The sequence below is a fragment of the Osmerus eperlanus genome, chromosome 24, assembly GCF_963692335.1.
Source record: "Osmerus eperlanus chromosome 24, fOsmEpe2.1, whole genome shotgun sequence".
Lineage (NCBI taxonomy): Eukaryota > Metazoa > Chordata > Actinopteri > Osmeriformes > Osmeridae > Osmerus > Osmerus eperlanus.
The window spans coordinates 5,586,500-5,612,251 of record NC_085041.1 but is presented as its reverse complement, the minus strand read 5'-3'; the positions used below and the strand labels follow the sequence as shown (position 1 = coordinate 5,612,251).

At 47.6% G+C, this 25,752-nt stretch overlaps 3 protein-coding genes across 9 annotated transcripts; 1 reads left to right on the top strand and 2 right to left on the bottom strand.

Moving 5' to 3' along the window:
- Nucleotides 1-99: 99 nt before the first annotated feature.
- Nucleotides 100-15,763, bottom strand: clocka (clock circadian regulator a). Of its 3 annotated transcripts, none has more exons than XM_062450447.1 (22): nt 15,661-15,763; nt 10,244-10,670; nt 9,933-10,024; nt 8,144-8,203; nt 7,579-7,727; nt 7,338-7,429; nt 7,021-7,110; nt 6,680-6,800; nt 6,450-6,563; nt 6,140-6,258; nt 5,962-6,044; nt 5,744-5,850; nt 5,172-5,319; nt 4,909-4,984; nt 4,370-4,514; nt 4,075-4,169; nt 3,826-3,966; nt 3,528-3,686; nt 3,076-3,237; nt 2,713-2,894; nt 2,235-2,520; nt 100-2,088 (listed from the first exon to the last, which is right to left on the bottom strand). In XM_062450447.1, the coding sequence occupies exons 3-22, from the start codon at nt 9,950-9,952 to the stop codon at nt 1,747-1,749; spliced, it is 2,691 nt and encodes an 896-aa protein (XP_062306431.1). In that variant the 5' UTR covers nt 9,953-10,024; nt 10,244-10,670; nt 15,661-15,763; the 3' UTR covers nt 100-1,746. The 3 variants fall into 3 exon arrangements, with proteins under 3 accessions (XP_062306431.1, XP_062306433.1, XP_062306432.1); XM_062450449.1 differs by having other exon boundaries at nt 2,713-2,873; XM_062450448.1 differs by having other exon boundaries at nt 3,826-3,963.
- A 1,354-nt stretch (nt 15,764-17,117) lies between these two features.
- Nucleotides 17,118-24,095, top strand: LOC134011279 (golgin subfamily A member 6-like protein 26). Of its 2 annotated transcripts, XR_009928401.1 has the most exons (4): nt 17,118-17,856; nt 18,024-19,936; nt 20,102-20,232; nt 21,817-24,095. XR_009928401.1 is itself a non-coding variant. In XM_062450848.1 (2 exons), exons 1-2 carry the CDS (start codon nt 20,162-20,164, stop codon nt 20,860-20,862), a joined length of 564 nt encoding a protein of 187 aa, XP_062306832.1. In that variant the 5' UTR covers nt 20,056-20,161; the 3' UTR covers nt 20,863-21,091. The 2 variants fall into 2 exon arrangements, 1 of the variants encoding a protein (XP_062306832.1); XM_062450848.1 differs by lacking the exons at nt 17,118-17,856; nt 18,024-19,936; nt 21,817-24,095 and adding an exon at nt 20,370-21,091 and having other exon boundaries at nt 20,056-20,232.
- nmu (neuromedin U) lies at nt 18,297-23,681 on the bottom strand. 4 transcript variants are annotated; one of them, XM_062450845.1, is made up of 9 exons: nt 23,427-23,681; nt 22,356-22,411; nt 22,111-22,158; nt 21,799-21,852; nt 21,412-21,441; nt 20,066-20,140; nt 19,064-19,117; nt 18,923-18,973; nt 18,297-18,432 (listed from the first exon to the last, which is right to left on the bottom strand). In XM_062450845.1, the coding sequence occupies exons 1-8, from the start codon at nt 23,572-23,574 to the stop codon at nt 18,938-18,940; spliced, it is 501 nt and encodes a 166-aa protein (XP_062306829.1). In that variant the 5' UTR covers nt 23,575-23,681; the 3' UTR covers nt 18,297-18,432; nt 18,923-18,937. The 4 variants fall into 4 exon arrangements, with proteins under 4 accessions (XP_062306829.1, XP_062306831.1, XP_062306828.1 ...); XM_062450847.1 differs by lacking the exon at nt 20,066-20,140; XM_062450844.1 differs by lacking the exons at nt 18,297-18,432; nt 18,923-18,973 and having other exon boundaries at nt 18,995-19,117.
- Nucleotides 24,096-25,752: the final 1,657 nt, after the last annotated feature.

Here is a 25,752-nt window from a genome sequence, read left to right as displayed (position 1 = left end):
TTGTCACATGGTGCATGAAGACAAGTGGTGGGTTGTTAAAAACGAGTATTCCAACTCATCACACACTACTTCCAAATGTGAATTTTAGACCATAACATATTGAAGATAGTTCATATTTATTGGGCCCTTGTAACAAACATGTCGACGACAGTAAAATCCAATTAAATAAAAACGCTTTCAGTTTTGCAGTCCCGTCTCCAAGCAACAGCCTGCACAGTCCATGTGTGTCAATTTGTTTAAAAGCTCTGTTGGTGTTTCCTGTCGCAAAAGGCAGGGGAATGACAGTTTGACACGAACATGATTTTATTCACACACGTCCAGGTGTACGTGTCGCTTAAAATCCTTGTCTGTCTCTTGATCACCCCCCCCCCCCCCCCGTCCTTCACGCTTTTGTCTTCGTGCAAACGAGTTGTGTCAGTGATATTGAATTACATTCATTCAAGGACTGCACTGCCTCACCCTGTACCCCAGGACCTGCATAGGGCAGGCTGTCTGACTGGTCTCTCTCTGCATGAATGGTCCTTGTCTCTCGGGAGAGACCAGCCTCGCGTGTCTCCTACTCAGCCTCACACTGCCAGTCCTGCTGAGGTGAAGACCACTCCGGTCCTCGACCAGCCTTCACAACTAGCACATCTACAACTGCGTTAAAACGTGTTTGGGAACTGCAAGATCTGAGTTGTGTCTGTACTACAGCCACCAGAGGGTGTGGGGGGGTTCCTGCATTGTGAACTTGAGATACTGCAACATGAGGTCGTCAACCCAGAAGTTGTTACCGTGCAAACTTGTGATCCTGCACCGCAACAGTGACATAAATATGTTAAGAGATCAACTGTGACCGTTTAAAACATGATAGAATGCATAAAAAATCTGAGGTTATTCCTATAGCAAAATATGGCATCTTTAGGACAGGAAATGTATGGCGTTATGCCCCTGGAGTATTGCCATGGTAACATCCTGGAGTGTCACTTGGGTAACATCCTGGACTATCGCCATCGTAACAACCCTGGAGGTAAAAGAATAATCTCAGTCTTTTCGGTATTAAGAGCTGTATGTACTGACCTACAAAACACTACACTGTGTATAAAAATATTACATGTCTAAAACATGTCTGTAACGATGATGTAGATCGATAAGTTTCAGTAGAGTTGCAGACAGAGTGAGTATTAAACAAACTGTGACACAGACTGCAGCTGTCGCTCTGCTGCACAGTCCAAACCTCTCTGCTCCCGTTAGAAAACAGCATATCCAACGCTACAAATAACAGCACACATTTAATTTCATGCAGCATCATATAAAATATTAGTTCTCTTTCTTTTTGTCCATATAGTATATTTACATATTATTTTACATATGTGTACAATCACAGCTCAATCCACTTTTTCTAAAATTCTTTTCGGACCCATAAATCGTTATGACAACAACAGGATGTCAGCTGGAGAGTTTGACCTCTGAGGAACCCGACACTGAAGCACTGAGATGACCCCAGACACCAGTAGTGGCGGTCGGGGCCAAGAATCTGTATCAAGGAGAGAGTCTCCTGTGGGAGTCAGGAGCCATGGCCTGGACTTGGGCGAGTCTCTGGCCTGGACACCTCTCTCTGGGGGTGGTGTCTCTTCAGGTGTGTGTCTCTGGAGTCTCCGTCTCACACCTGGACCCCGGTATCTCCGACTCAAATCTGGTTCCTCCAGTTCTACCAGACTCCACCACACATACCATGGAGTCCATGTGTGTTTGGTGGTTGCCCAGTTACTGAGGCTGCGTGCTAGAGCGGTCGGGCATGCTGTCTGCCCTGTGAGAGGATAGCTGTTGTTGCTGTTGCTGCTGCTGCTGCTGCTGCTGCTGTTGTTGTTGCTGAAGTTGATGTAGTTGTTGTTGTTGAATTTGTTGTTGTTGTTGGAGCTGTTGCTGCTGCTGCTGATGTTGCTGCTGCTGCTGTTGGAGCTGTTGTTGCTGCTGCTGCTGGAGCTGCTGCTGCTGGAGCTGCTGCTGCTGCTGGGCCACAGTGCTGAAGGCCCCGGGCTGGGGCAGAGGGAACGCTGCCTGCAGGATCAGCTGGGTGGGCTGGCTCCCATGCAGCAGACGAGGAGCCTGGGGGGGGGGGGGGGGGGGGGAGAGAGGAGGACAAGAGGAGTGTGAGAGGAGGGGGAGTGCAAGGGAAAGAGATGGAGGGGGGAGGGGAGAGACGGGAGGGGAGGGGAAGAGGAGCAGAGAGGAGCAGGTGGGTAAGAGCGTACCTGGATGAACTGGGGCTGCTGTTGGGGAAGCTGGGCCTGGCCTTGCTGCACACCTGGAGTCTGTTGCCCCTGCGTTTGCCCCTGGTTCTGCGTCTGCTGTTGCCCCTGGTTCTGCCCCTGGTCCTGGGGTTGCTGCTGGGCAATGCTGATGGTCTGTGTCTGGCCTCCCTGTGGCGCAAATGCAGTCACCACCTGACCCATGAACATGGTGGTCGGAACCATAACCGCTCCACACCCCATTGGCCCGGCCACCAGCTTAGTCAGGAGCTGTGATCCAGCAGGGAACCTGGGAGAGGAGGGAGGGAGAGAGAAGGAGGGATTGAACGAAGAAGAGAAAGGCGGAGAGAAACAGCAGTAGTAAGAGAGTGCATTTACAGTGTACTACTGTACTACAGTAGTAGCTACTGTAACGTGCTGGTGTGATTCGGCGTCTCCACGGCAACCGCCGCTGTGACACAACGCTGACTTGGGTCTGTACCGGATCTGCCCAGAGCGGTCCTGAGCGAAGGTTGCCATGGCAGCGGCGTTGGGGCCGGAGTTCTGGGCCAGGCTGCTGGCAATCTGGACCATGCCGGGCTGGCCGGGCTGAGAGATCATCATGGTGTTGTAGAGAGACGCAGGCAGAACCCCCTGCTGGGCCTGCAGGGGAAGGGACGACCTCTGAGAGACACACACACACACACACACACAGTCAGCTCTGTGTCCTAGAGGTGTCCATTCCTGCTAATTCCTTCAGGGATATTGGAATGAGGTATGTGGAAGGAGGCATGTACACTATGTATGTGTGTGTGTGTGTCAGACAGACTGAGTAGTCGTGAGAGGTACGGAGGGCTGGACTGACCTGTGTGAGGGCTGAGCTCTGCTCTCGTAGCAGGCCCTGTGCCTGGGCAGGCTGCTGTGTGCTCTGAAGGCCTGCCACCACCTGGCCCTGCATGGCGACAGCGCCCCCCGGAGGCACGGAGGCCCCCTGCGCCAGCTGCACCGCACCAGGCTGCAGGAACATCTGAAGGGAAGAGGGGAGGCCAGAGTTAGGCTGGGACATACACACAGGCACACACATGCACGCACACACACACATAATTGCTCTCTCACACACAAAGACAGACAGACACAGTCTCAGACACTATCTTAACTTATCCCACGTGTTCATAGTCCCACTGGAGGGTGCTACTGAATGTTGGTTCTGCTCTTTCTCTATATAGAGAGCCCTGCCCTCACCTGTAGCCCCACGAGAGGTCCCTGCCCTCACCTGTAGCCCCACTAGAGGGCTCTGCTGTGGCTGTGCTCTCTCACCTGCAGGCCCTGCCCGTGGACCTTCTGGAGCTCGTCCTGGATCTGCTGCAGCTCCTGCTGCTGCCGCTGGATGTTGGCCTCGATCATGCGAGTCCTCTGCTCCAGCTGCTCCTTCAGGTGCTGCATGGCGTCCATCTGGCTGGAGAACTGCAGCATGGGCTGGCCGGAGGGAGGGGAGGAGAGAGTTAGGAGGCAGGGTCTAGACGACATCCCCTCGGGAGGGATGGCGTGTTCGATGCCCAGGGTCTCAATCCCATCCAATATTGGAGGAGGACAGAGCCGATTTAGTGGATCTCACCTGGATACTTGGCTGAATCTGTTGTTGTTGTTGTTGTTGCTGCTGCTGCTGCTGTTGTTGTTGTTGTGGCTGTTGTTGCTGCTGCTGCGACACCAGGGACGTTGCCGTGTTCTGCCCGGTGTTTTGGGAGCTCATAGACTGCTGTAGAAGGCCAATCAGAGGCGCCACATCAGAACCCGTGACCCCCCCCTATAATCTCACGCAGTGACACGGCAACGGCGTCACGCGACAACACCGTCTAAAACCGACCTGGCTGCTGATAGACGACCTTCGCTGCGATGTTCTCTCGATGGCGGGCTGGCGTGCGGGAGCAGTTCTGTCTGTCTGCACCTTGGTCTGAGACGCTGAGGGGCACACACACACACACACACATTACTGACAAACTGGTGGAGTGGGGGTGATTTATGAAGCCTGTGTTGTGGGTGGTGTGAAGGTGATGATGATGATGCGTGTGATATGGTGTGAATGTGGCGGTGTGTGTGTGTGTGTGACGCTGTGTGTGTGTGACGCTGTGTGTGTGTGTGTGACGCTGTGTGTGTCTTACAGCCAGGGTCGGACACGGCGGTGCGGGAGGAGGACTTGAGGGAGCTGTGCGAGGAGGCGGAAGGCGTGCGGCTGCGGTCGAAGCGTTCCAGCGCCTCCTTCAGACCGCACGTGTTCAGCTGGGACTCGGAGCCCGAGTCCCGACCCTGCTGGACCAGAGACACCAGTCAGACACATTCCCACACACACACCCTGCTGGACCAGAGACATCAGTCAGACACACTCACACACACACACTGACCCTGCTGGACGCAGAGACACCAATCAGACACACTCACACACACACACACACACACACACCCTGCTGGACCAGAGACACCAGTCAGACACAATCACACACACACACACACACACACACTGACCCTGCTGGACGCAGAGACACCAATCAGACACACACGCTACAGTCACCTGGGCACATTTCCCGCTCACATCGAGAACTCAGAACAAAAACACCTCCTTTTTTCCCCATTTGACAGGTCAATGGGATCCTGTACAGGACTATCCACCACAGCATCCTGCTCGACAGCGCGTCTGAGTCACCTTCTCTGCAGAGATCTCCGGCAGGGCCTCCTCGATCCCCAGCTCCCTGCGCTGCTCGACCCTCACCTCGGCGTAGCTGCGGCACACGGGACACACAACGCCCTCGTCAGAACCCCGGCGGCTGCACTGGCAGACCGGCTCTCACTGCGGCCCTATTGTCTTCGCGTCCTACTGTATATATGACTGTGGTGGTTATACCCCTGCAGCTGTATCCTATTGCAGGGGCCACCTCTTCCTGCGTGACTCTAGTGGTCGTGTCTTACCTCACCACCGTGTGTGTGCAGACGATGAACTCGGGCCGGGAGTTCCACTGGTGGTAGGTGATGTAGTAGTGCGTCTGCAGCCAGATCCACTGCTGGCCCTTGGTGAGAAACCTGTAGTAGCACGACTTCCCCTTTCCGTACTGCAGTACTGTGAGAGAGAGAGACAGAGAGATAAAGAGAGAGAGAGAGAGAGAGATAAGAGAGAGAGAGAGAGAGAGAGAGAGAGAGAGAGAGAGAGAGAGAGAGAGAGAGAGAGAGAGAGAGAGAGAGAGAGAGAGAGAGAGAGAGAGAGAGAGAGAGAGAGAGAGAGAGAGAGAGAGAGAGAAAGATAAAGAGAGAGAGAGAGAGAGAGAGAGAGAAAGATAAAGAGAGAGAGAGAGAGAGAGAGAGACAGACAGACAGACAGACAGCGAAAAAGAAAGACAGAGACAAAGAGAAACAGAGAAGGAGACAGAGGGAGACGGGGAGAGAGAGAAAGCCAGACAGAGAGGCAGTGAGAGTCGAGTGCAAAGTGCCCCGGTGCGTGAGGAGCAGAGCCCTGGCAGGCGCGGCAGGCGGGAAGACAGCCTCACACTGCTCGTGACACTTGGCCAGCGTCTCCAGGTCGTCCACGTGGTAGTAGTCGTACCCCGAGGTCCCCAGCACCTCGAACGGCAGGTAGCCTATGATGGGAGGAGCCCTGCGGATGGAAACAACCACGCCGTCACTCCACTCGGCACACACACAGAGGACGCTGCTCGTGGAAATGGGCTGCGCGAATACAGGTTTGATGTTGGGGTGCCGAACTCACCTGTGGTCCAGGAAGAGAAACTTCCACTCCAAGCTGTGCCTGGAGGTGAACTCCTCGTTCGGCTCGTCCACCGTGCACATCTCCTGCAGAGACACGGAGGGAAGATGACACCATGGCCCCCCCCCCCCCCGGCGGAACACTCCCAGACACAAACGTACTGTACGATCGAGACTCCTACCTTGATGAACTGGGGTTTGGCTAATCTCACAGTTGCTATAAAACACACTCGGTCCCCAAACGACGAGTGGAGGGATCGCTGGATGACTCCGTCGAAACCGTTCAGAGTAGAATTAGGCACTGCAGGTAGAACAGACAGGTTGTGGGTAGGTAGGTAGGCCTGGGACTGTGTGGAGCCCTCTCTGACACTCTCTCTGGCTTGTAAAAATAGGGCTTTGCACATCAAATCTCACTGGATTTGATAGGTGGAACGACAGTTTCACCTGGTTCGGAGGCGCACCAGCCGGTGACTGAGGACCAGATGAACTCACCATTATTCAGGGATTTGAAGTTCCCAATGAATTTGACGTACTCGTACACGGGAGGCTCTTTGGGGTTGATAGTTCCTCGGAGCATGTGGCAACAGAACTCCAGCTGGTTTTTAGCTGCAAACCAGAGACTCCTGTTATTCACACCCAGGTCTATCTGGACTAGGGTTAGACCCAGGTCTATCTGGACTAGGATTAGGCCCAGGCCTGGATTAGGGTTAGAGGTTACTTACTCTTCATGTACTCTGGGGTGAGCGGCTCTCCCTCCAGGACGTGGGAGGACAGGGCCTTGTACACATCTGAGTGCTCCCCCGCAGGGAGGAAGTTCAGCAGGTTCTGATCCACCAGGTCAGACTGCAACACACACACAGACACACACACGCATGTATTCACACACACACGACAGTCACACCTACATTTTTGGACTACTGACATAGGAAGGTCACATACATCTGCCTACAGTTGGCCTTTAGCAGAAACACCCCTAAATTCGTCATTACAGTCGTTACTCTACAGCAGAACAGCAGCATCCTTCCTGGTTTAGCTACAGACCATTCTAATAAAGGATACTCACAGGTAGGTGTTCTAGCAGCGAGGTGACACTTTCAGAAACATAGATGATGTTTCCATCTGTCATGATGGCCAGGAAGAAGCCATCCAGAGCCTGCCAGACACATCAGTTGTCGTTACACACCCCAACACACTGTTACACACCACAACGTCACACACCACAACATGGGGAAGAGTCGTCTTTTTCATGAAACACTGGTAGAGCTCCTTTTTGGGTGCTCGATCTTCCGTACATTCTGCATGCATGCGGCGCTGGATGAACGTTGTCCGCTCGATGAATGAGATGTTGTGATGTTTAGATGAAGCAGTGCAGCGCCTCACCTCCAGCATCAGCTGAGTGAACTCTTCATTACTGAGGAAAGTGGGTTTCCAGTCCTGGTGGATCTCACTGGACTCCGACTGAGCAGCGATTTCTGAACAGGGGAGATGACATTCATGACTACCGGCACATTTAATACATACACTCGGGGTAAGGGTTACGGGGTCAGGGGGCCAAGGTTGCAGGGGTAAGGGTCAGCGTTACAGGGGTCAGGGTCACTGGGGTCAGGGTCAGGGCCTTTACCTTTATGCTTACGCAGGAAGTCAATGCTCTTCTGCAGGATGGTGGACTTGTCCATCTTGCGTGTGTTGCCAGGCAACATGGTGCCCAGCTCCTTAATGAGAACATTGAACTGGTCTCTCCTCTTCTTCTCAGACTTGTTCCGGGACACGCTGGGGGTTCAGAGTTCAGACGGGTGGAACCACTCATGTCCGCTCATTTCACAGTTATTTTCATCCCTACTTTCTACAGGCACTTTTTGTACGACACTTTGGATAAAAGTGTCTGCCAAATTAATGAAATGTAAAATTTCTGCAACAAGAGCATCTCGGTGACTCACCGAGGAAAAAACGTGAACCACACTTGAGGTCTTACCACAGTGCCCCGGGTTCAATTCCAGGCCGGGCCCTTTGCTGCGTGTAATCCTCTCTCTCTCCCCCCTGCCTTTCCTGTCTCTCTCATACTGTCATTATCGTTCTTTTTTTTTTTAAGCAGAAATGCCTACAAATATTTCTACAAAAAAAATCATAATATTACAGCAATGGTTACTTCTACTCCACAGTGCAGTTTCTCTTGTTCAGGACCTCACCGTTTAGCTTTGTCTTTTTCATCTTCTTCCATTAATCCATCAAAGATACTGCCGTCATCCCTGCAAGGCAAACAGTAACACTAAGATGAACCCTGATGCAGCTTCACTAAGATGAACCCTGATGCAGCTTCACTAAGATGAACCCTGATGCAGCTTCACTAAGATGAACCCTGATGCAGCTTCACTAAGATGAACCCTGATGCAGCTTCACTAAGATGAACCCTGATGCAGCTTCACTAAGATGAACCCTGATGCAGCTTCCCACCAGTGAGACCTCCAGTGCTACTCAGCCCTGGCAGGAGAGGGCGCTGGTCATGGCCAGGCTATATTTAGAGTGGACCCTGTGCTCAGTAACTCAGCTGGTATCCGGACATAACAAGGTTGCAGAGGGGAGACCCGTGCTTAGTCAGCCGACCCAGACTGGCGTCACACAACCAACTGTTTTTAGAACTCTGACACAGAGCGTTATTAAAGGGTAACGACACTTCCAAACTCTTTTCAGGTAGACCGCTGTGGTTAATATATATATGCATGGTTAAACTCTTTATCCTGGTCTTGATTCTTACAAATGTAGAAAAAATATTTTTGGGGGGCTTTTTGGGGGTGGTGGTCAATTGTGTTTTTTTTTTATGGGGAGGAACAAAGAGATTGCAAAGCAATGACGCTAGTGTGTGTGTACGTTAAGGGCGTGTTTCTGATGTACAGTAGGCCCTTCCTGAGGTAGGGTGACTGTACACATGACAGCAGGGAGGTGGGTGCAGCCCTACAGCCCCACAGAAAGGTAGCTGAGCCAGCCTAAGTCACGCCTCACCTCCCCCTCAGGCGTGAGTCACCACCAGAGCCCTCTGGCATAGGCCACATGTATGTGCCTGCTAGTGTAATTCGCTCTGTGGTTTAGCACTCGGCCGCAAACTGATATGCATATGAGATTAGAATAACGCAGGATAGACTAACCCAGGTAATACTAACCCAGGTAAGAGTAACCCAGGCTACAGCTCAACCAAGCTAGAGCTAACCCAGGTTCTGAGGGGTGGAGCCAGGCTAGACTAACCCAGTTTAGCCTAACCCAGGCTGGACCCAGGGCATGGGTGTGTCAGCAAATATGATATCTATTGTGCAGAGCCCACGCTTACAAACACACACTACAATTCAAACAAACCTTCATCCCCCTTTACCTACAGGCCACTGACATAGCCCCAGCCCCAGCCTCTAGTCTCAGACTCTAGTTCCAGTCCCAACACCACACTTTAGTCCCAGCCCTAATGCCTGACTCTAGTCCCAGCTCTAGCCCCAGATTCTAGCCCCAGATTCTTGTCCCAACCCCACTACTAGATTCCAGCCCCCATCCCAGACTCTAGTCATTTAATCCTAGCCTCCTATATCAACTGTGAGGGCACACACAAAATCACGAGCAACAACAAGACACTCAAAATGGAGCTTGTCCGAGCTATCGGCTAATCCTGGGATTAGGACAGGAGATTCCACACTGCAGGGATAGGGAGCTTCATTCACCCCAGACCAAGCTGGCTCTAGTTATGAGAAGTAGTGTACGCTGTAACTATGAGAAGCACTAGAGGTGTAAAGGCCAGTCAACCGTTGTTGGGTTCTGTTGGTTTGTTGTGATATGCCTGTTGGCGTTTGATGGGGTAGTTTGAAAATGACAGTCATCTTTCCATCCATTCTGAAGCCGACAGCCAACAGTTGAATGTTTTGAATGTTTGTTGGTGTTTGTTGGACATTGTTGGGGCAGTGTGACAGTGCACTAGGCAAAGTGGCGTGCTTGACTCACCGGTCTATGCTAGAGGTCATGTTGTGGGCTGTTCAGGGTTGCCGTGGTGGAGAGGGTTTTTTTAACCGTGAGGTAGACATTGGTGAACAAGCCTAGGAAGTGAAACCATACATGAAAGAACGTCACATTCATCTTTTTCCACAGATGTGTACTTGACATGTACAGATTTTGTACATTCCCATACTTATGACAACTTGAATATATGTATGTATGTTTATACTTATACTGGTACACTTTCAGAATAATATTGTATGAAATAAAAAAGGTATATTTCAAATAATTATATAATATTTTGTTGCATGGGGTCTCACCTCTTGTCCTGCTGGATTGAGGCGAGGGCGTTTGGGGCGGGTGGGTGGGGGGCAGGGGTCGGGGGGGGGGGGCTGTGTCGGAGCTAGGCAGGTACAGCAGGAGACGCTGCAGGGTTCACCACTGGCCAGCTCCCGGGTCAAAGGTCAGAGGTCACCAGGAAGGCGTTGCTGTGCTGTGTTTTCCGTCTGCTGCGCGTGGTGAGGTACCACATGACAGCTACATGGGAGGACCTGCCAGGTCGGAGGTCAAAGTTCAGGGGTTGGGACAGGTCAGGGGGTCAGGACAGGTCAGTGGTCCTGGGTTTGGGGTGGACAGTCTGGGGTCCAGCAGCAGATTTGGCCTGAGAAACGCACAGGAAGGTCACCAGTCACATGTTTTATCTGGGAACCCTCGAAGAACCAGAAGACTCCTTGTTGACTCTGGGATCTAGAAAAGAACACGGGACACATTAACGTTTGTCCCCAAGTCACACACAGCCTGCACATGCCCCTGACTCCACACATGACCAGAGCTTTACAAACACACAACCCTCCACTGTCTCCACACACACACACACACACTGTATACGCAGAAAAGCCCTGTAAACAAACACACACCCACAAAAGTCCAAATACAAATATTTCTGCTCTGACTGACAGCCTCATGGTGTCAAGTCAGATTTGCGGGTCAACATTGTAACTCGGCTTGAACGCAGGCTGTTTCATTGCAGAGGAAAGTTGCTCAACAACAGTGGAGGTTCAGCCCACAGCCTAAACAGGGACCTGGGTATATACAGCAACAGTCCAAGACGTCACAAACATTTTATGAGCGTCAAATAGATCCCATGCTTTATATGAGTCCATGTCAGGGATAAGTAAGCAACACCAAGCTATGTGGCTGATTTTCAATCAATTTTTGTTGACTGGAGAAGACCTGGATTATAAAGGCGGTAGGTTAGAACCATGGAGATGAGAAACAGGAAATGGACAGAATGGACAGGGAACAGGAAGACGGCATCAGAAGAAGCAGGAAGAGGACAATATCCGAGGAAGCAGGAAGCACTAAAAGGACAGCACCAGCAGAAGCAGGACAGCTCCAGATGAAGCAGGAAACAGGAAGAGGACTGCTCGAGAGGAAGCAGGAAGCAATAAGACAGCATCACAGAAAGTAGGAGGTAGGGAGAGGACAGCTCCAGAGTGCAGCAGCAGTTCTAGGCTATAGTTGTGTAACTGTGACATCAGTGCTTCACTGACCCGCTGACCCAATGACCTAGTTTTTTGTTTCCTACTCCTTCTACTCTAACTGCCCTGCTCAGGCCGATCACAATACTCGACTAATAAATGTTCAAAACCCTAGGAGCCAATCCCTCCTCAGAACAAGCAGCAATTAGCCCTGAGCAGCCAATAGTAGCCCAGTTTTGCATATCACAGCATTCCTCAACCTATGAGGCTGAGTAAACGCAGACCCAGAGGAGCCAGAGAACAGGAGAACAGGGAGGGGAGAGAGGTGGAGAGGAGACAGGGAAGTAGCAGGGGAGAGAGGTAGGTTGAGGACAGAGCTGGACAGAGGGGACAGGGAGAGAGAGAGGGGACAGAGACGGAGAGGGGACAGAGAGGGAGAGAGGACAGGGGGAAGAGGGGGACAGGCATGGAGGAGGGTGGGGGACAAGGAGGCAGATGGGTGCGGAGGGGAACAGGAGGGTAGAAGTGTTCAGGGAGCTTCAGCCAACACCAACATGCCACACGTCTCATATTTCCTCAGCTTCCTCTCCGCTATCCCGTGTTCACACGCCTCTCACCAGACGGCTCACAAGTAGGTCAGCAGAGCTGTGAGGATGGTGCATCCTCGTCTCCACCGCGCGCACGCAGGATCCGTAACGCCATAGCAACCGTACCGCCATGACGGGTAAAAATAGCTCAGTTGAATTCCTCCGCACGGGATCCTCCCTCCATCCCTGACAGCATCCCCTCTTCCCGTCCTCCGTGTTCCCTCCATCCCCTGAAGCGATTTGTTGATTTATTATTTGATTGACATATTCCTTTTAGGTGTTTGTTCCATGTTTGGACAGCCAGGTAGAGAGCAGGTAGAGATGGCAGGTAGAGAGAGCAGGCAGTGTCCAGGTGAGAGCTGGTGTTAGAGGATATTACCATAGTAACCAGAGCCCATGAGCTCCAACAACAAGCTGACCTGCAGCCAGCCAGTCTCAGAGCTAGAGAACATACTACTCCACTAGAACATTTGGAGAACATCCCACTGTGCCAGTAGAACATATGGAGAACATCTCCCTACTCCACTACAACACCTGGAGAACATCTCGCTACTCCACTAGAACATCTGGAGAACATCTCACTACTCCACTAGAACACCTGGAGAACATCTCGCTACTCCACTGGAACATCTGGAGCACATCTCACTACTCCACTGGAACATCTGGAGAACATCTCACTACTCCAACGCGTGCACACAACACATACACAGAAAACCCATAAACACAGTAAAGTGTGACGTCATGGAGAGCCTGTCAAATACACATTAGGCTATGACGTACGCAAGCAAACACGCGCACGTTAACGCAACGTATTCATTTAGTAGACGCATACACACACTCAACAAATAGGGTCTTCACTTAGCAGGCGCATACACACACTGGACAAACACATCCCCGGGCTTACTCACGCCCACAGAAGGTATAAAGAACAGCACCTCTTTACGTGACATCCACACCGTGATAGGGGTGTGCCCGGCCAGACTGTGCTTCCTCATTATTCAACTGTTGTTTCACCTTGATCACCTCTGCTTTAGAATACATTACGCTTTAATTCAGTCTCACAAAGACATTGTCCACGGAAACTCCACCTAGAAACCATTCATCTCCGCTGTTCTACAGGCCTGCAAACACTTACATACTCTACTCTGGGTGTGTAAAGGCAGGCTCATTGTTGCGTATTTTCAAGAAATGTCCATAACTCGTCAACGCAATCCAAACGTATGACTGCGTTTTATCAGAACGCAGACGTTTCACAGCTCCTGCACGGCAGCCTATCAGTGTGTAGCACGGAAATGAGGCGTACGCCCACCCTCTGGGGACAGATCTGTGGACATACACAGGGGTGTGAAGCAGCGTTAGGGCCGCCCAAGACCCAGAGCTGTACAGCCAGCTGTGCCTCCACTCACTCACTAAGCTCCAGGGCCACAGAGTGACTCTTTGTTCGGTGTTTGCATCCTGAAGCCCGCAGAAGGGAATGTCTGACAGACCAGCAGCATCTTTCACTGGCTGCAGGAGGAGGAGGAGGACCCCATGTTGGAAGGAGGATGAGGAAGTGGAGAAGAAGGAAGAGGAGGGTGACTGTATGCAACAGGGAGGATGAGTAGGGAGGAGAAAGAGAAGGAGGATCTTGTGCAGGAGGAGGAGTAGGAGGATTAGGAGGAAGGTGAGCAGGAGGATGAGGAAGTGACTCCTCAGGGCATCTGAAAAGTAACCTCTACATGAACTCAGGACAAGCCCAGTCCAAAGGCAGACTTTATTGCTACCGATAAACAAAGCATTTCCGAATGCCTTTCTAAGTCCCAAGTCACCTGCTGCTACCTCCTCAACATGACTCAGCACAGTGCACAGTCGACCCACTATTCAAGGCAACAATAAAACACATAGGGCTGCCACAAGAAGGGAAACGTGGACAGAACCTCAGGATCCACACAGGATCCGTTTTTTATCTATATCAAAATCAATCAGACACCTGTCAAGGACTGGGGTGGGTCACTACCCTATCTGGTTGTGTGGTTGTGTGAATATGTAGTTGTGGTTGTGTGGTTATGAGGTGCCCACAGTTCAGCATTTGGAGCTCCAGCTATCTGCCTGGCAGTCCCAGAGCTTCTGATGAATCCCAGCTAAAACATCTGGGTCATTCAGAAGGTTCCAACAGCATCCAGGGACAAGACAACACACATCAGACAGACAGACAGACCTGCCCTGCCTCCAGCACAGAGCCTCTGTCCCAGACAGGACAGTCGTTAAGTCCAGGACAAATATACACAAGCTTCCTCTCCTGGAAGCACATGAAAGTAAAGTGTGTGTCATTGGGTGTCTATGTGCAACTGAATATACAATATAGAGAGAGCAGGTATATGTGGGTGGTGAGAGTGAGTTAAAGTGAAGAGAGAGATATGAACGTCTCCAGGAAGGGAAGTCTCACCTCCAGTTCCACCAGGAGGGGAACCCTCACCTAATGGTTACTATGGCTTTGATCTGTGATATCCAACACATGATACACCTCTGATGATGCCACAATTAAGCCATTTCAGACCCTCCTCCTGATGACATTACACAGACCTGACCCTGCTTCTGGTGACATCACACAAATGGTGACGTCACGCAGGGTTTCCCTAGCGTAGTCCTGGCTTCACCTCGTGGGCAAAGTCGCTTCTCTGAGTCAGAGCATAACCCAATGAGCAGCAATCCAGCTACAGAATTTGCATCCTGACAATCAGTCTCGTCATAAAGATACTTAACATAAAAACCTAAACACAAACTTTGTGCACCTTGAATGTGGACTAGCCTAATAAACCCGACGTTCCACGTCAAGTACATGAACTGTCAACAAACATGAAGCCATGCTAAATGTTCTAGAAACACTAAACATCTCTATCGCTTGCAGAGAAAGTTAGAAGGCTAATGACCAAAATACTCACTACACTGTTATAAATGCAGTTTCGTGCCATGACAACAAGGAATATGTCAATGGCCTGATAATCAACTCACATCCGGTGTAGTCACATCTATGTAGCCAACTGATTATTGATTATGCCTCCTCGCGCACAGGCGCTTATCCGTCTGCTACAGGTTGCTCCCTCATCCTTTAGAACAGCGAGAGAAAGCACTCGAGGTCAATTGGATTTCTTTGCACTTCGCGTCCAATCCCCGTCCAATAACATTGCACAGGTAAAACAATAACAACCACTTTCAATACTCACTGTACTCAGGTGCCCTGTGACTGTACGCTATCACAAAGTCAGCATCACTTAGACATTAAACGTTAGCTATAGATACGGCGGAGAACTGAAGTGCGCGAGCTGTCATCTGAGAGTTGGCTACACGCAGCCGAAACTAACGTGTTTCATCTCTCAGACAAAACCAGGGGAACTGCAAAGCAAGCAGGCTATTTATACAGCCAAACATGGTATTGTCATTCAAATATAAACGTTAGACAGCAAAGCGAGGAACGTTTTACATGTAATAATATTTGCGGCGCGTTATACAGTAAGGACAAGCCCCCCGGTGATTTCTCTTCTACATAAGGAATGTGGGTCACCAGGCCTTATGAATCAAGAAAGCATAGCAAGAAAAACTGCTCTTTATTCCTTCGCAATACCACTACTCCGCAAGACAACAACATTCGAACACATTGCATATATGTTATGATAAATGTCACGCTCGTACCTTGAATGTTTGTCCGTCCGTCGGGATTTTATTGCTCTAATTTATCGCGAGCAGTAGACGGCTCCGCTGTGCGGGGCTCAACTCAGTTGGAACAACAGCTAGGCCTACGACTGTCTCCAAACGCGCATGCCCAGTTTAACATCAGCTATTTTACGATATTATAATTCTAAAAAGCATTGACACATTGAAATACGTATGTGACTTACAACACAGTTTAATTAAAATGATAACTGACTCATAGTTCGTGATCGTATATGAATCGCATTTGACTAACTGTGATTTTAGTGCCGTGCAAACTTCAAACCAGCTTACATAAAAGATTTAAGGTAGGCTATTATAAACATACACAGCTATGTTGTACTAATATTAAGTGCCCTTCGACTTGTTTGGTCAAATACCCTTAATCATCGGATTGGCAACGTTTCAGTTGTAGCCTACAATAAAATTCAGAATTGATTTTTAAAATCTGTGTGAATTAAATTTGTCGTCTTATGCAAAGGGAAGTATAATGATGGTTTGTATATTATACTCGAGGATATTAGGAATCTAGGCTACGATCTTTGAAGTATTCAGCACAGTATTCTCGTTATACAAATGATCTAATGCACCCCGTATGCAGGCCAAACATTTAGATTCTAAATGTTTGGCCTGCATACGTCGCTCACTCCATTGGATGGATGCCAATTGGGTCAAATGCGCTGGCCAACCAACCTTCAAGAAGCGTGCTGCGCGCGCTGAGAACGCTTGTATGACATTTTATACACCCAATCACTGGCTTGTGCGTGTGCACGCGGAGTCAATGTGCAGCCAATCGGCTCCAAGTCTACACATTCATTAGCTTAGCATGTCAAGTTCCTGAAACCATGTATTTTGTGTTTAAACAGGTTTGTAAAAAAGAAAAGAAAATGGTAAACATGCTTGGTCTCATTAACTTGCATTCGTATATTTCCACCACAGTTGTCGGGCCATTTCACGGATCGCTCCGCAGTGCTGTAAGAATGTACTTTGCTTACACTATTGTAGCCTTGAAATGTAATGCAGCGTTGCGGTTTATTTTGTTATCAGAATTGACCTTTGGCTGTAAATCATGAAGACTTGCACCTATCAGTACAAAGTCAAGAATCGCGTTTACAACTGTGTTGTTGAGCAGTTAGGCTTGGCGTTGATTAACAGTCGCCTTATCAAAGTACTAAGTAAATAACATTCTACTGTTTTACAGTCAAGAAACTCCCAGACTGGACTCAATATTTCAGTGGTAACAAGAATAGTCAAAACATATTAATACTGTAGGGTATAAACTTTTTATTTTCATTACATTAAATACCTTGAAAGAAAGGATATTTTTGTTTCATTTAAAAAGTTTGGATGAAGGTGATGTGGCATATGTGTCATGTATGCACCAGACATTCCGATAAAGCACATGATTGATTCTTTTTTTGTTTTGATTTTGTTTAACATGTTGATTTACTTGATGAGGGAAATCAATTACAAGTAATTATTTCCAGGACTACGGTGCCATCTATTGTTTATAGCAGGTACTGCAGACAGCCTGCCGTCTCAGTCACTTCGTCACTGCTGTGCCAACCTACAAACCACGGTTTCAGAACACCGGTGTGCCTCAAGCACCGTATAATTTTTGGAAGCTCGATGCTTAAATTAGTTTATAATACATGTCTAAAAAGTGTATGATCATGTGTTTTTGCATGATCCTTCCCTGTACTCTTCTCATCACAAATCTTGGCGTTTTTGAAAATATTATATATATACTGCAGCTAAAATGTCTTCATAGAATTGAAGGCTGCAATGTATAAACAGCATAGCATTATCTTAGTAGACCAAAAGTACTAACACGAGTATTAACTCTGATGCCATTGAAACCACTTGGTAGTGCTGTGGTCTAATATTCAAATGAAATCTCACATTATTGTCACAGTGTTTTGAGGTGGCGGGCTAAAAGATCCAGGGAACGGTCTGCTCTTTCTGGCGAGGTGACACAAGCTTTCTGCTCGGCTTGTTTCTCACCTCCAGACTCAGCCCCTCGCAGGGTGATTTCACACCCAGACCTCCAGCCTGACAACCTGCTATGCAGACGTCCGGGCGCGGCATCCAAGGTGTGAAGCCAGACCCTCTGGCTTCTAGAAGCAGAACACCCCGCACTACAACTCAGAACTCAACTGTTTCTCCTGCTGGGTCATTGTAAGTTTCCTTGTGGATCAGTTATTTTACAGTACAAGGATGATTCAATTACTAATCTTATTCATTTATAATAATAGACAATCAGGGTATGAAAATATGATTTTATTCGTTTTTAATTTTATATGCTAAGGCTTCTTGTTTCTGGTTGTTTGAAATAAAAAATACAGGCTACTACTGGATCAGGTCTGTCCTCTGGCTGGATGGATTGGCCAGCGGCGTGCATCGGTGGTGAACGATGAGAGGGAAACGTCCGCATAGCGTTATCATCATCATCATTACCATCATCATTATCATCATCATTATCATCATCGTCATTACGAGTATAAAAGGCTGAAAGGCAAACCACGAGGAGCAAACCGTGCTCCACAAAACCATACGACAACAAAATTAATTATATCACAATGCTTTAATTCAAAATACACTATCATAACGGCACATTTGGACAAACGATGAGCAACTTTATTAGGATTCTTTGTTTACATTCAACATCACTATACAGGGGCCGTGAATGGGTGTGGTTCTCCCTAGGACAGGGGGGGTCTGATCCTCTCCATACAGCAGCTCAACCAGCAGACACTGAGGGACACATTACAGACTCAGCTCCATGAAACTCAAGCAAGTCGCTCTGGATAAGAGCGTCTGCTAAATGACTAAATGTAAATGTAAGCACTGAAACCATCTACATTTACATTTAGTCATTTAGCAGATGCTCTTATCCAGAGCGACTTACAGTAAGTACAGGGACATTCTCCCCGAGGCAAGTAGGGTGAAGTGCCTTGCCCAAGGACACAACGTCATTTGGCACGGCCGGGAATCGAACTGGCAACCTTCAGATTACTAGCCCGCTTCCCTAACCGCTCAGCCACCTGACTCCCTATTAACATCTAATATCTGTAATAGCCTTTCTCAAATCTGGTCCTCAGGACAAACTGTCCTGCGCGTTTTAGATGTTTTCCTCTTTGGACACACCTGATTTAGATGAGTATTGAAGAGAGAAACACTTAAAACAAGCAGGGCAGGGGGAACCAGGATTGGGAAAGGTTTATTTTATAGGCTAAAGTGATACCTTGATACTTTTTCTTTATTCATATTCTAGAGATCTTCTTCCATTTCGTGGCTGTAAAACAAGAGAGGGATGTTATTTTCCTGGTGGTGTGGTCTCGTCACTCAGTTTAGAGGTTGAAGAGTGGTTCAGAGATCTGCCTACCCGGTACAGGAAGTAGCCTCTGCTCTGGATGCCAGCCGGGCCCTTCAGGTCCTCCTGCACACACACACACACACACTGTCAGGACAGGAAGTCAGGTTCAGTACAGGAAGTCGGATCAGAACAGGAAGTCAAGGACAGACAGCCAAGAAACCAGGAAAGAGCTCCCTCCTTCCTTCCTTCCTTCCTTCTTTCCTTCTTTCCTTCTTTCCTTCTTTCCTTCTTTCCTTCCTTCCTTCCTTCCTTCCTTCCAACAGCGTCTCCATCTTCTCGTAGAACGTGTTCCCACTATGGGCACTGCTAGTAGGTCAGTGGGTGCTGGTTATCTGTTTGGCTTCTAACCCCAAAGCAGCAGCTTCCTAGTCCAACACACAGCGTTTCTGCGTCACTTTTCCACATTTCCTCGGATGCTTCCGCTGCTTCTACTACGCGAATGTCAGATAGCGAGAAGTTCACCACTTAGCCACACCAATTTTAGACGATAATTGCCCTAAGTAGGAAAGGAACAGCTAATGCAGGCCAAGCTGGTACAGAGAGAGGGAACTGCAGCCTGCAGAGTAAAACACTCTCGCATGTTAAATATGACATGTTTGTAATAACACGCGTCCTTGTGTACGCATGTCAAGGTAGACCACTCTCACTCAGAAGCTGCCATAACAAAACAAGCGGTTGTTGTTGTTTTTTTTATTTGATGTTTCTTTATTATTGTGTTTGGTTTTATTGTATTTTCTGTTTAGTTGCATGATGAGTGTTCAGGGGATCCTAAAGGGACTTTCCAGTAGAGCGGGCGTTCCATCTTTTTGATGTCATCTGCCTCGTCTCTCCGGAGTTAAACTGATCGGAGCCCAGGCATCATCCGAAGACATCGATCATCAGGTGACCAGTAAATTGTCAACCAATCCCATTACAAGGCATGTAGTGAATCAGAGTGGTCGTTTTAATGTAGCTTTGCCCAGGAGAGGTTGGAAGTGAAGCATGGATGTGTGACACACGGAGGGTACATACGTGCAGTCTGATTCCTTTCCCTCGCCGTTTATCAAGCTGAGGAACCAGTTGCAGCAGAGGGTGCAACATGGGGGGCTGACGCATCCACACACCAACATGGAGAAACATGAGAACCATGAACAGCCACCTCTTGACACGGGGCCGGGGCGTGCAGAGAGGACTCTCAGGTAAAAGCTTGTTCACACACCCACACCCACAGGCACGTACTGGAAAGCACACACACGCACACTCACTCACGCACACATGTACATCCAGTTTAAAAGTCCTTAGTGAGTCCTCAGTGCAGTCCTGTGTTCATTTGCAGACTGTGCATCAATGTTTCCAGAAACAGTAGCACAAAACACGGCAATAACATCACAGATAATGTAGGCCATGCAGGAACACAGAGGCAGGAAGCAGGAACACAGAGGCAGGAAGCAGGAAAACAGAGGCACGAAGCAGGAAAACAGAGGGAGGAAGCAGGAACACAGAAGCAGGAACACAGAGGGAGGAAGCAGGAACACAGAGGCAGGAAGCAGGAACACAGAGGCAGGAAGCAGGAACACAGAGTCAGGAAGCAGGAACACAGAGGCACAAAGCAGGAACACAGAGGGAGGAAGCAGGAACACAGAGGGAGGAAGCAGGAACACAGAGGGAGGAAGCAGGAACACAGAGGCAGGAAGCAGGAACACAGAGTCAGGAACACAGAGGGAGGAAGCAGGAACACAGAGGCAGGAAGCAGGAACACAGAGGCAGGAACACAGAGGGAGGAAGCAGGAACACAGAGGCAGGAAGCAGGAACACAGAGGCAGCGCTAAAGAGGGGCATGGAACATAAGTCTTATCATAGCTGTCCGAGTGGTTTAGACCAGGTGTGAAAGGCCCAGGCCAGAAAGGGTGTGGAGGGTGTTACAGACCACGCTAACAAGGCAACACACATGGACCTGAAGCATGCAGAGAGGGACACCCAGCACACAGTGACCCACACATGATTGACTGGGTGTCGGCCCTTGTGCCTGTTTCCATAGCATCGACAACGTCTGTGTTTGTTTTTATGTGTTTTTATGTGAAACATGGTTTGGTAGCGCTCAAAAAACAAGTGACAGACAAGTGACAGGCGTCTAGTGATGCAGGGAGCCACAGAGTCTTAACTAACTCGCCCTCCTCTCTGATATGGCAACACCTTGAGGCTTAGTGTAGTGAAATAAAAACTGCACACACATACACATATAGATGCACATAAACAGTCAATCACAAACACACACTCGCAAATGCACACATACACAAATAGAAAAATACATTTTCGATGTTTGATTCTGTGGTGGGCTGGAAATGGAGCCCTGTAATGGTAGTAAAGTAAGTACTGACCCTTTTACTGGTGTCACGGGTTTTCAACTCCTATAAACAAGAAGAAATCAAATGAGTACACACTATCTAAATACTGTTTACTGTCAAATGAATGTTAATGAATCACGAGAAACTACAATGTGTATGCAGGTGGAAAAATATATTACACTTACAAATTACAGTTACAATAGTAAACTTAAAAAGTATAAGTTCAAACATACTTTCACACATTAAAGTTGTCAGTAAGTACGTGAGTAGACAAATCAGTACATTTCAAGGACACTTCCAATTGTGCAATACAATACAATGAAAATATATTAAAGCTCTCATTTAATACATTTAATTTGGGTTTAAGTATACTCTTTTTTCGTTATATGAGATAAAAGGATGTCTGGTCGTTGTGTTTACCTTGGACTTCTGAACTAGCATCAGGACACACACTTCTCCAAGCAGGTCTGACGGCTTCGGCAGAGAGATTTAAGGAGATTATCCAACAAAAACAAACCTTGTCACAACCAGCCAATTTTCATCTCATTTCAACATGTCATCCTTATGACATTTATTTCAGGTGATTAAGTATCGAATTACTCCATAAAAATACATTGAATGAAAATGAGATTATGTAAAAAGTGTCATAAGACAGCGCTGTCACTAGAGACTTAATTACACTGAGCAGTAAAGCCTGAAGAGCGTTCAGCTCGTTATTACATCCTCACTCACCCGAAATGGCAGGTCTGCAGAGAGGTAGGCTGAGCACACCTCATCCACCTGGGGGGGAGATGTGTCAACATAAAGCCAGATGTAGTGACAGACAGAAAGAAAAAAAAGAAAGAAAGAAAGAAAAAAGAGAAAGAAAGAAAAAGAGAAAGATAGGGGAAAAGTATGAAAGGTAGAGAGACAGAAAGAATGAAAGGAAGAGAGAAGAGAAAAAGATAGAAAGAGAGAGAGAAAGAGGAGGGTCTAACCTGACTGAGAAGCTGGTCCTGGTCTATTGTTGCTCGTGGCAGCACTACTGGAGCACCTTCACCAGTCAGCAGGAAGACAGACAGGTAGGAAGACAGGCAGTCAGGCAGGCAGACACGTTGTCAGACAGACAGGCAGACAGACAGACAGACAGACAGGTGAGGAAGCAGGCAGACAGACAGTCAGTCAAGCAGGCAGACAGGTATGAAGACAGGCAGACAGAGAGGCAGATAAACAGGTGGGCAGATTTGTCATATGATCTTGTAGCAGAACATCAACATAATTACAATATCATGTTTGGAATTATTTACCAGAGGGTATGCATTGGCAGGAATCTCAAATCATATGTAGGCTATTTGTCGTTTTAGTGTCAATTTTACAAGTAATAATATGCCAGTAGTACCATATAGGCTATCACACGTACTGACAACTGTTAATTTTCCCGTTTCGTGATTTTTTTTTTTCATCTGAATTGTATTGGTCTTATGGTCGTATAAAGCCATCAGTTCAAAGTTTCAAAAACAGACATTTCAATCTGTCCTTTAAAGTTTCTTGTTTCAGACTTTTCTCAAACTAAATCAAGTTGATTAGATAACGTTAATTACAAAATTTTTCATCAAGGTGCTATTAAACATGAAGGAAATGTTCATATCTTCCTAAATACAGACAATAATCATAAGGTTTTCCATGGTTTAAAATCAAGCAGTTAAAATGTATTAATGCGTGACCACCTGTAGAGACATCATTTTCGTCGATCAATTACGGCTATTTTAGTTTAAGTTGCCGTACCTTTCTTTGCCTTACTTTAGGCTATATATATGAATCAATCTAGTTTTATTGTAATGTATGCAGTGCTTCATACTGTCCAAGGCGTGGTTTAATGTCCTATCTCCCATTTGAAAAAAAAAAAGTTTTAAACGTTAAAAAAAATAATATCTTGACTAAAACACAACCAATTTAATTGCACGGGTTCAGCACATAAGGTCAAAAGTCGTACAAAGCAACACAACTCCTCGAAACAAAGTAAGTAATTTTAAAGTGTCACTACATGTACAAATATTATAAGAGCTTACTAGTGCAGACGGGGATTGCTGAGATGAGTAGAACGGCAAGGGTGATGCTGACGGTGCTGAGCGGGCTCATCGCGCTACTGTAGAGGTTGGTCACTTTGCTCGCGTTGCCGCTCTGAGAAACTCTGGTTTGGCACTGGGAGGTCTTCATCGTTACGCACTTCTGTTCTCTGCTATTCTCTGCTATCTCGTAGCCTGTCGGGTTAGTAGTCGTTCTGGTGGGCTTAATCCTCCCCCTAGGACCATTATAAGGCTGGAGTGGAGGTCACACGCTCGATGAATCAGTGACACTCCGTGGCGTCATTCTGGGCTTGTTCCACGGTGATATATTGTTTGCGTTACATTAATTCACAGCAATTTTACAACTTTATATGACTCAGTCAGGCATAATCAATTACATGGGCAAAATCAAATAAGGCTCCCTCAACCCCAAGATACCTGTCCTGTGCTGGTTAAGGATAAATGTGCAAAAGGATACTGATGGAAAATGAGCCAATGCGGTTGAGGATGTTCTAGAACTCTACAGCCACGATAGAAGGATGTTCTAGAACTCTATATTCATGATCCAGTATGTTTCTGAACTTGACACCCATGATAGCAGGATGTACTGTATATCAAGGCCGTAGCCATGGAGTCAACATTGGGGGGGACTAATTAAATTTGTTATGATCATTTTGGTTGCTTGTCGTAGCGTAGCACATTTATATTTTTATATCAATATATTGGGGGGGGGGGGGGGGACATTTTGACCAGATTTGAATATTGGGGGGGATGTAGCCAATATATATTATGATTACGGCCTTGCTGTATATTGTCTTCTCTCAGTGAATCATGTTTCAATAAGATATGATCACAAGATCACATGCCACAATAAAAGCAGAGAGCTGCAGAAACTAAACAAACACATACACACACATGCACAGACACATTCATGCACACTCACACACACAGGCACAGACAGAGTCTGTCAGCTCCCAATCACTCCCACTACGGGTCTCATGCATGTTTTAAACATATCTTTAGATTGTTTCGATGTTTCGATTATTGCAATTCCCTTTATGATGGTCTCCCCCAGTCCTCTCTCCCCTGTCTTGGCCTCTTTGCACTGGCTTCCTGTTCAGTATAGAATACATGTTATTGTTTGTTTTTAAAGCTCTTAATGGACAGGACCCTTTGTATATCTCAGACCTCATACAACTACACACACCCATTAGGTCACTGAAGTCTGCGGACAAACTATTTTTATACACTCCTCAGTCACGCTGCATACGTACAGGTGATAAAGCCTTTGCAGTTGCTGGTCCTAGGCTGTGGAATCAACTTCCCCTCTCTATCAGGCAGGCTCCTTCATTGTCTGTTTTTAAATCCAAACTTAACCCTTGTGCTGCCTTCGGGTCACATGACCCAAAGGTTCATAACGAACCATCGCTGTGTTTACCCAATTTTACCCAATACAAAAACAAATAAAAATAATTTTCTTTTAACCATTGCAATGTGGGGGGTCTGAGACAGCCCGACGGTTAAAAGAAAATGCTTCACTTTGTTTTTGTATGAGGTAAATTTGTCGCAATACGACGGTGGGTCACAATGACTGATGGGTCAGAATGACCCGAAGATAACACAAGGGTTAAAACACACTTATATGCACTAGCGTTTCCCACTACCTCTTGAGTTGTAATGTTACTTATTTTACTGTTATTGACCGTTTGTATTTTGTTTTTATTCTGTATTTTATGGTGTTTTTTTGTGCTTTTGTTCAGCACCTCGGTCAGCCTTGCTGTGTTAGAGTGCGCTTTATAAATAAAATGTACTTACTTACTTACTTACTTTACTATCTTGAGCAAAGATGACGGCAGGCTCATCAAGTTGAACAATATTGTCTGAAGAAAGCTATGAGAAAGTAAGAACATGCACATTCCAACCTGAAATAACAAGATTAAACACGGGTCAAGACAAACCGAACTGAGACAAACATTACGAATGACGACAAAAGCGCAGCAGGACACATTATGGGGGAAGGAACATTTTAAAACGTGTCTGAAGTGATATGATTGGGCAGGGTTATCAAGGGTCACCAGGTCCTGGAGCTGAGTTCATCTGAAAGGTTGAAGCTGGTGTGTAGAGGGGGAGAAGGAGGCTGGTGCTCCTCCAGGAAAGAGCCTTTCTTATTTCATACTGTGTTCTACCATAGCTGGACTGTGAGCTGGACAGCCCATAGACCTTGCAGGCCTCACAGCTAGACCCTGCAGGCCTCACAGCTAGACCCTGCAGGCCTCACAGCTAGACCCTGCAGGCCTCACAGCTAGACCCTGCAGGCCTCACCCCTAGA

What these genes read in the sequence shown, in the direction of transcription:
- clocka (XM_062450447.1), bottom strand. Translation starts at nt 9,952, where the DNA reads ATGACCTCTAGCATAGACCG. An exon ending in TTTCTCTTCCTGGACCACAG is followed by an intron (nt 5,851 to 5,961) that starts GTGAGTTCGGCA and finishes TTCCATCCGCAG; the next exon opens with GGCTCCTCCCATCATAGGCT. An exon ending in TGCACACACACGGTGGTGAG is followed by an intron (nt 4,985 to 5,171) that starts GTAAGACACGAC and finishes CGTGTGCCGCAG; the next exon opens with CTACGCCGAGGTGAGGGTCG.
- LOC134011279 (XM_062450848.1), top strand. Translation starts at nt 20,162, where the DNA reads ATGGAGAAACATGAGAACCATGAACAGCCACCTCTTGACACGGGGCCG. An exon ending in CGTGCAGAGAGGACTCTCAG is followed by an intron (nt 20,233 to 20,369) that starts GTAAAAGCTTGT and finishes GTTCATTTGCAG; the next exon opens with ACTGTGCATCAATGTTTCCA.
- nmu (XM_062450844.1), bottom strand. Translation starts at nt 23,574, where the DNA reads ATGAAGACCTCCCAGTGCCAAACCAGAGTTTCTCAGAGCGGCAACGCG. An exon ending in CTGCAGACCTGCCATTTCGG is followed by an intron (nt 21,853 to 22,110) that starts GTGAGTGAGGAT and finishes TCTCTGCCGAAG; the next exon opens with CCGTCAGACCTGCTTGGAGA. An exon ending in CCCGTGACACCAGTAAAAGG is followed by an intron (nt 20,141 to 21,411) that starts GTCAGTACTTAC and finishes TGGATGCGTCAG; the next exon opens with CCCCCCATGTTGCACCCTCT.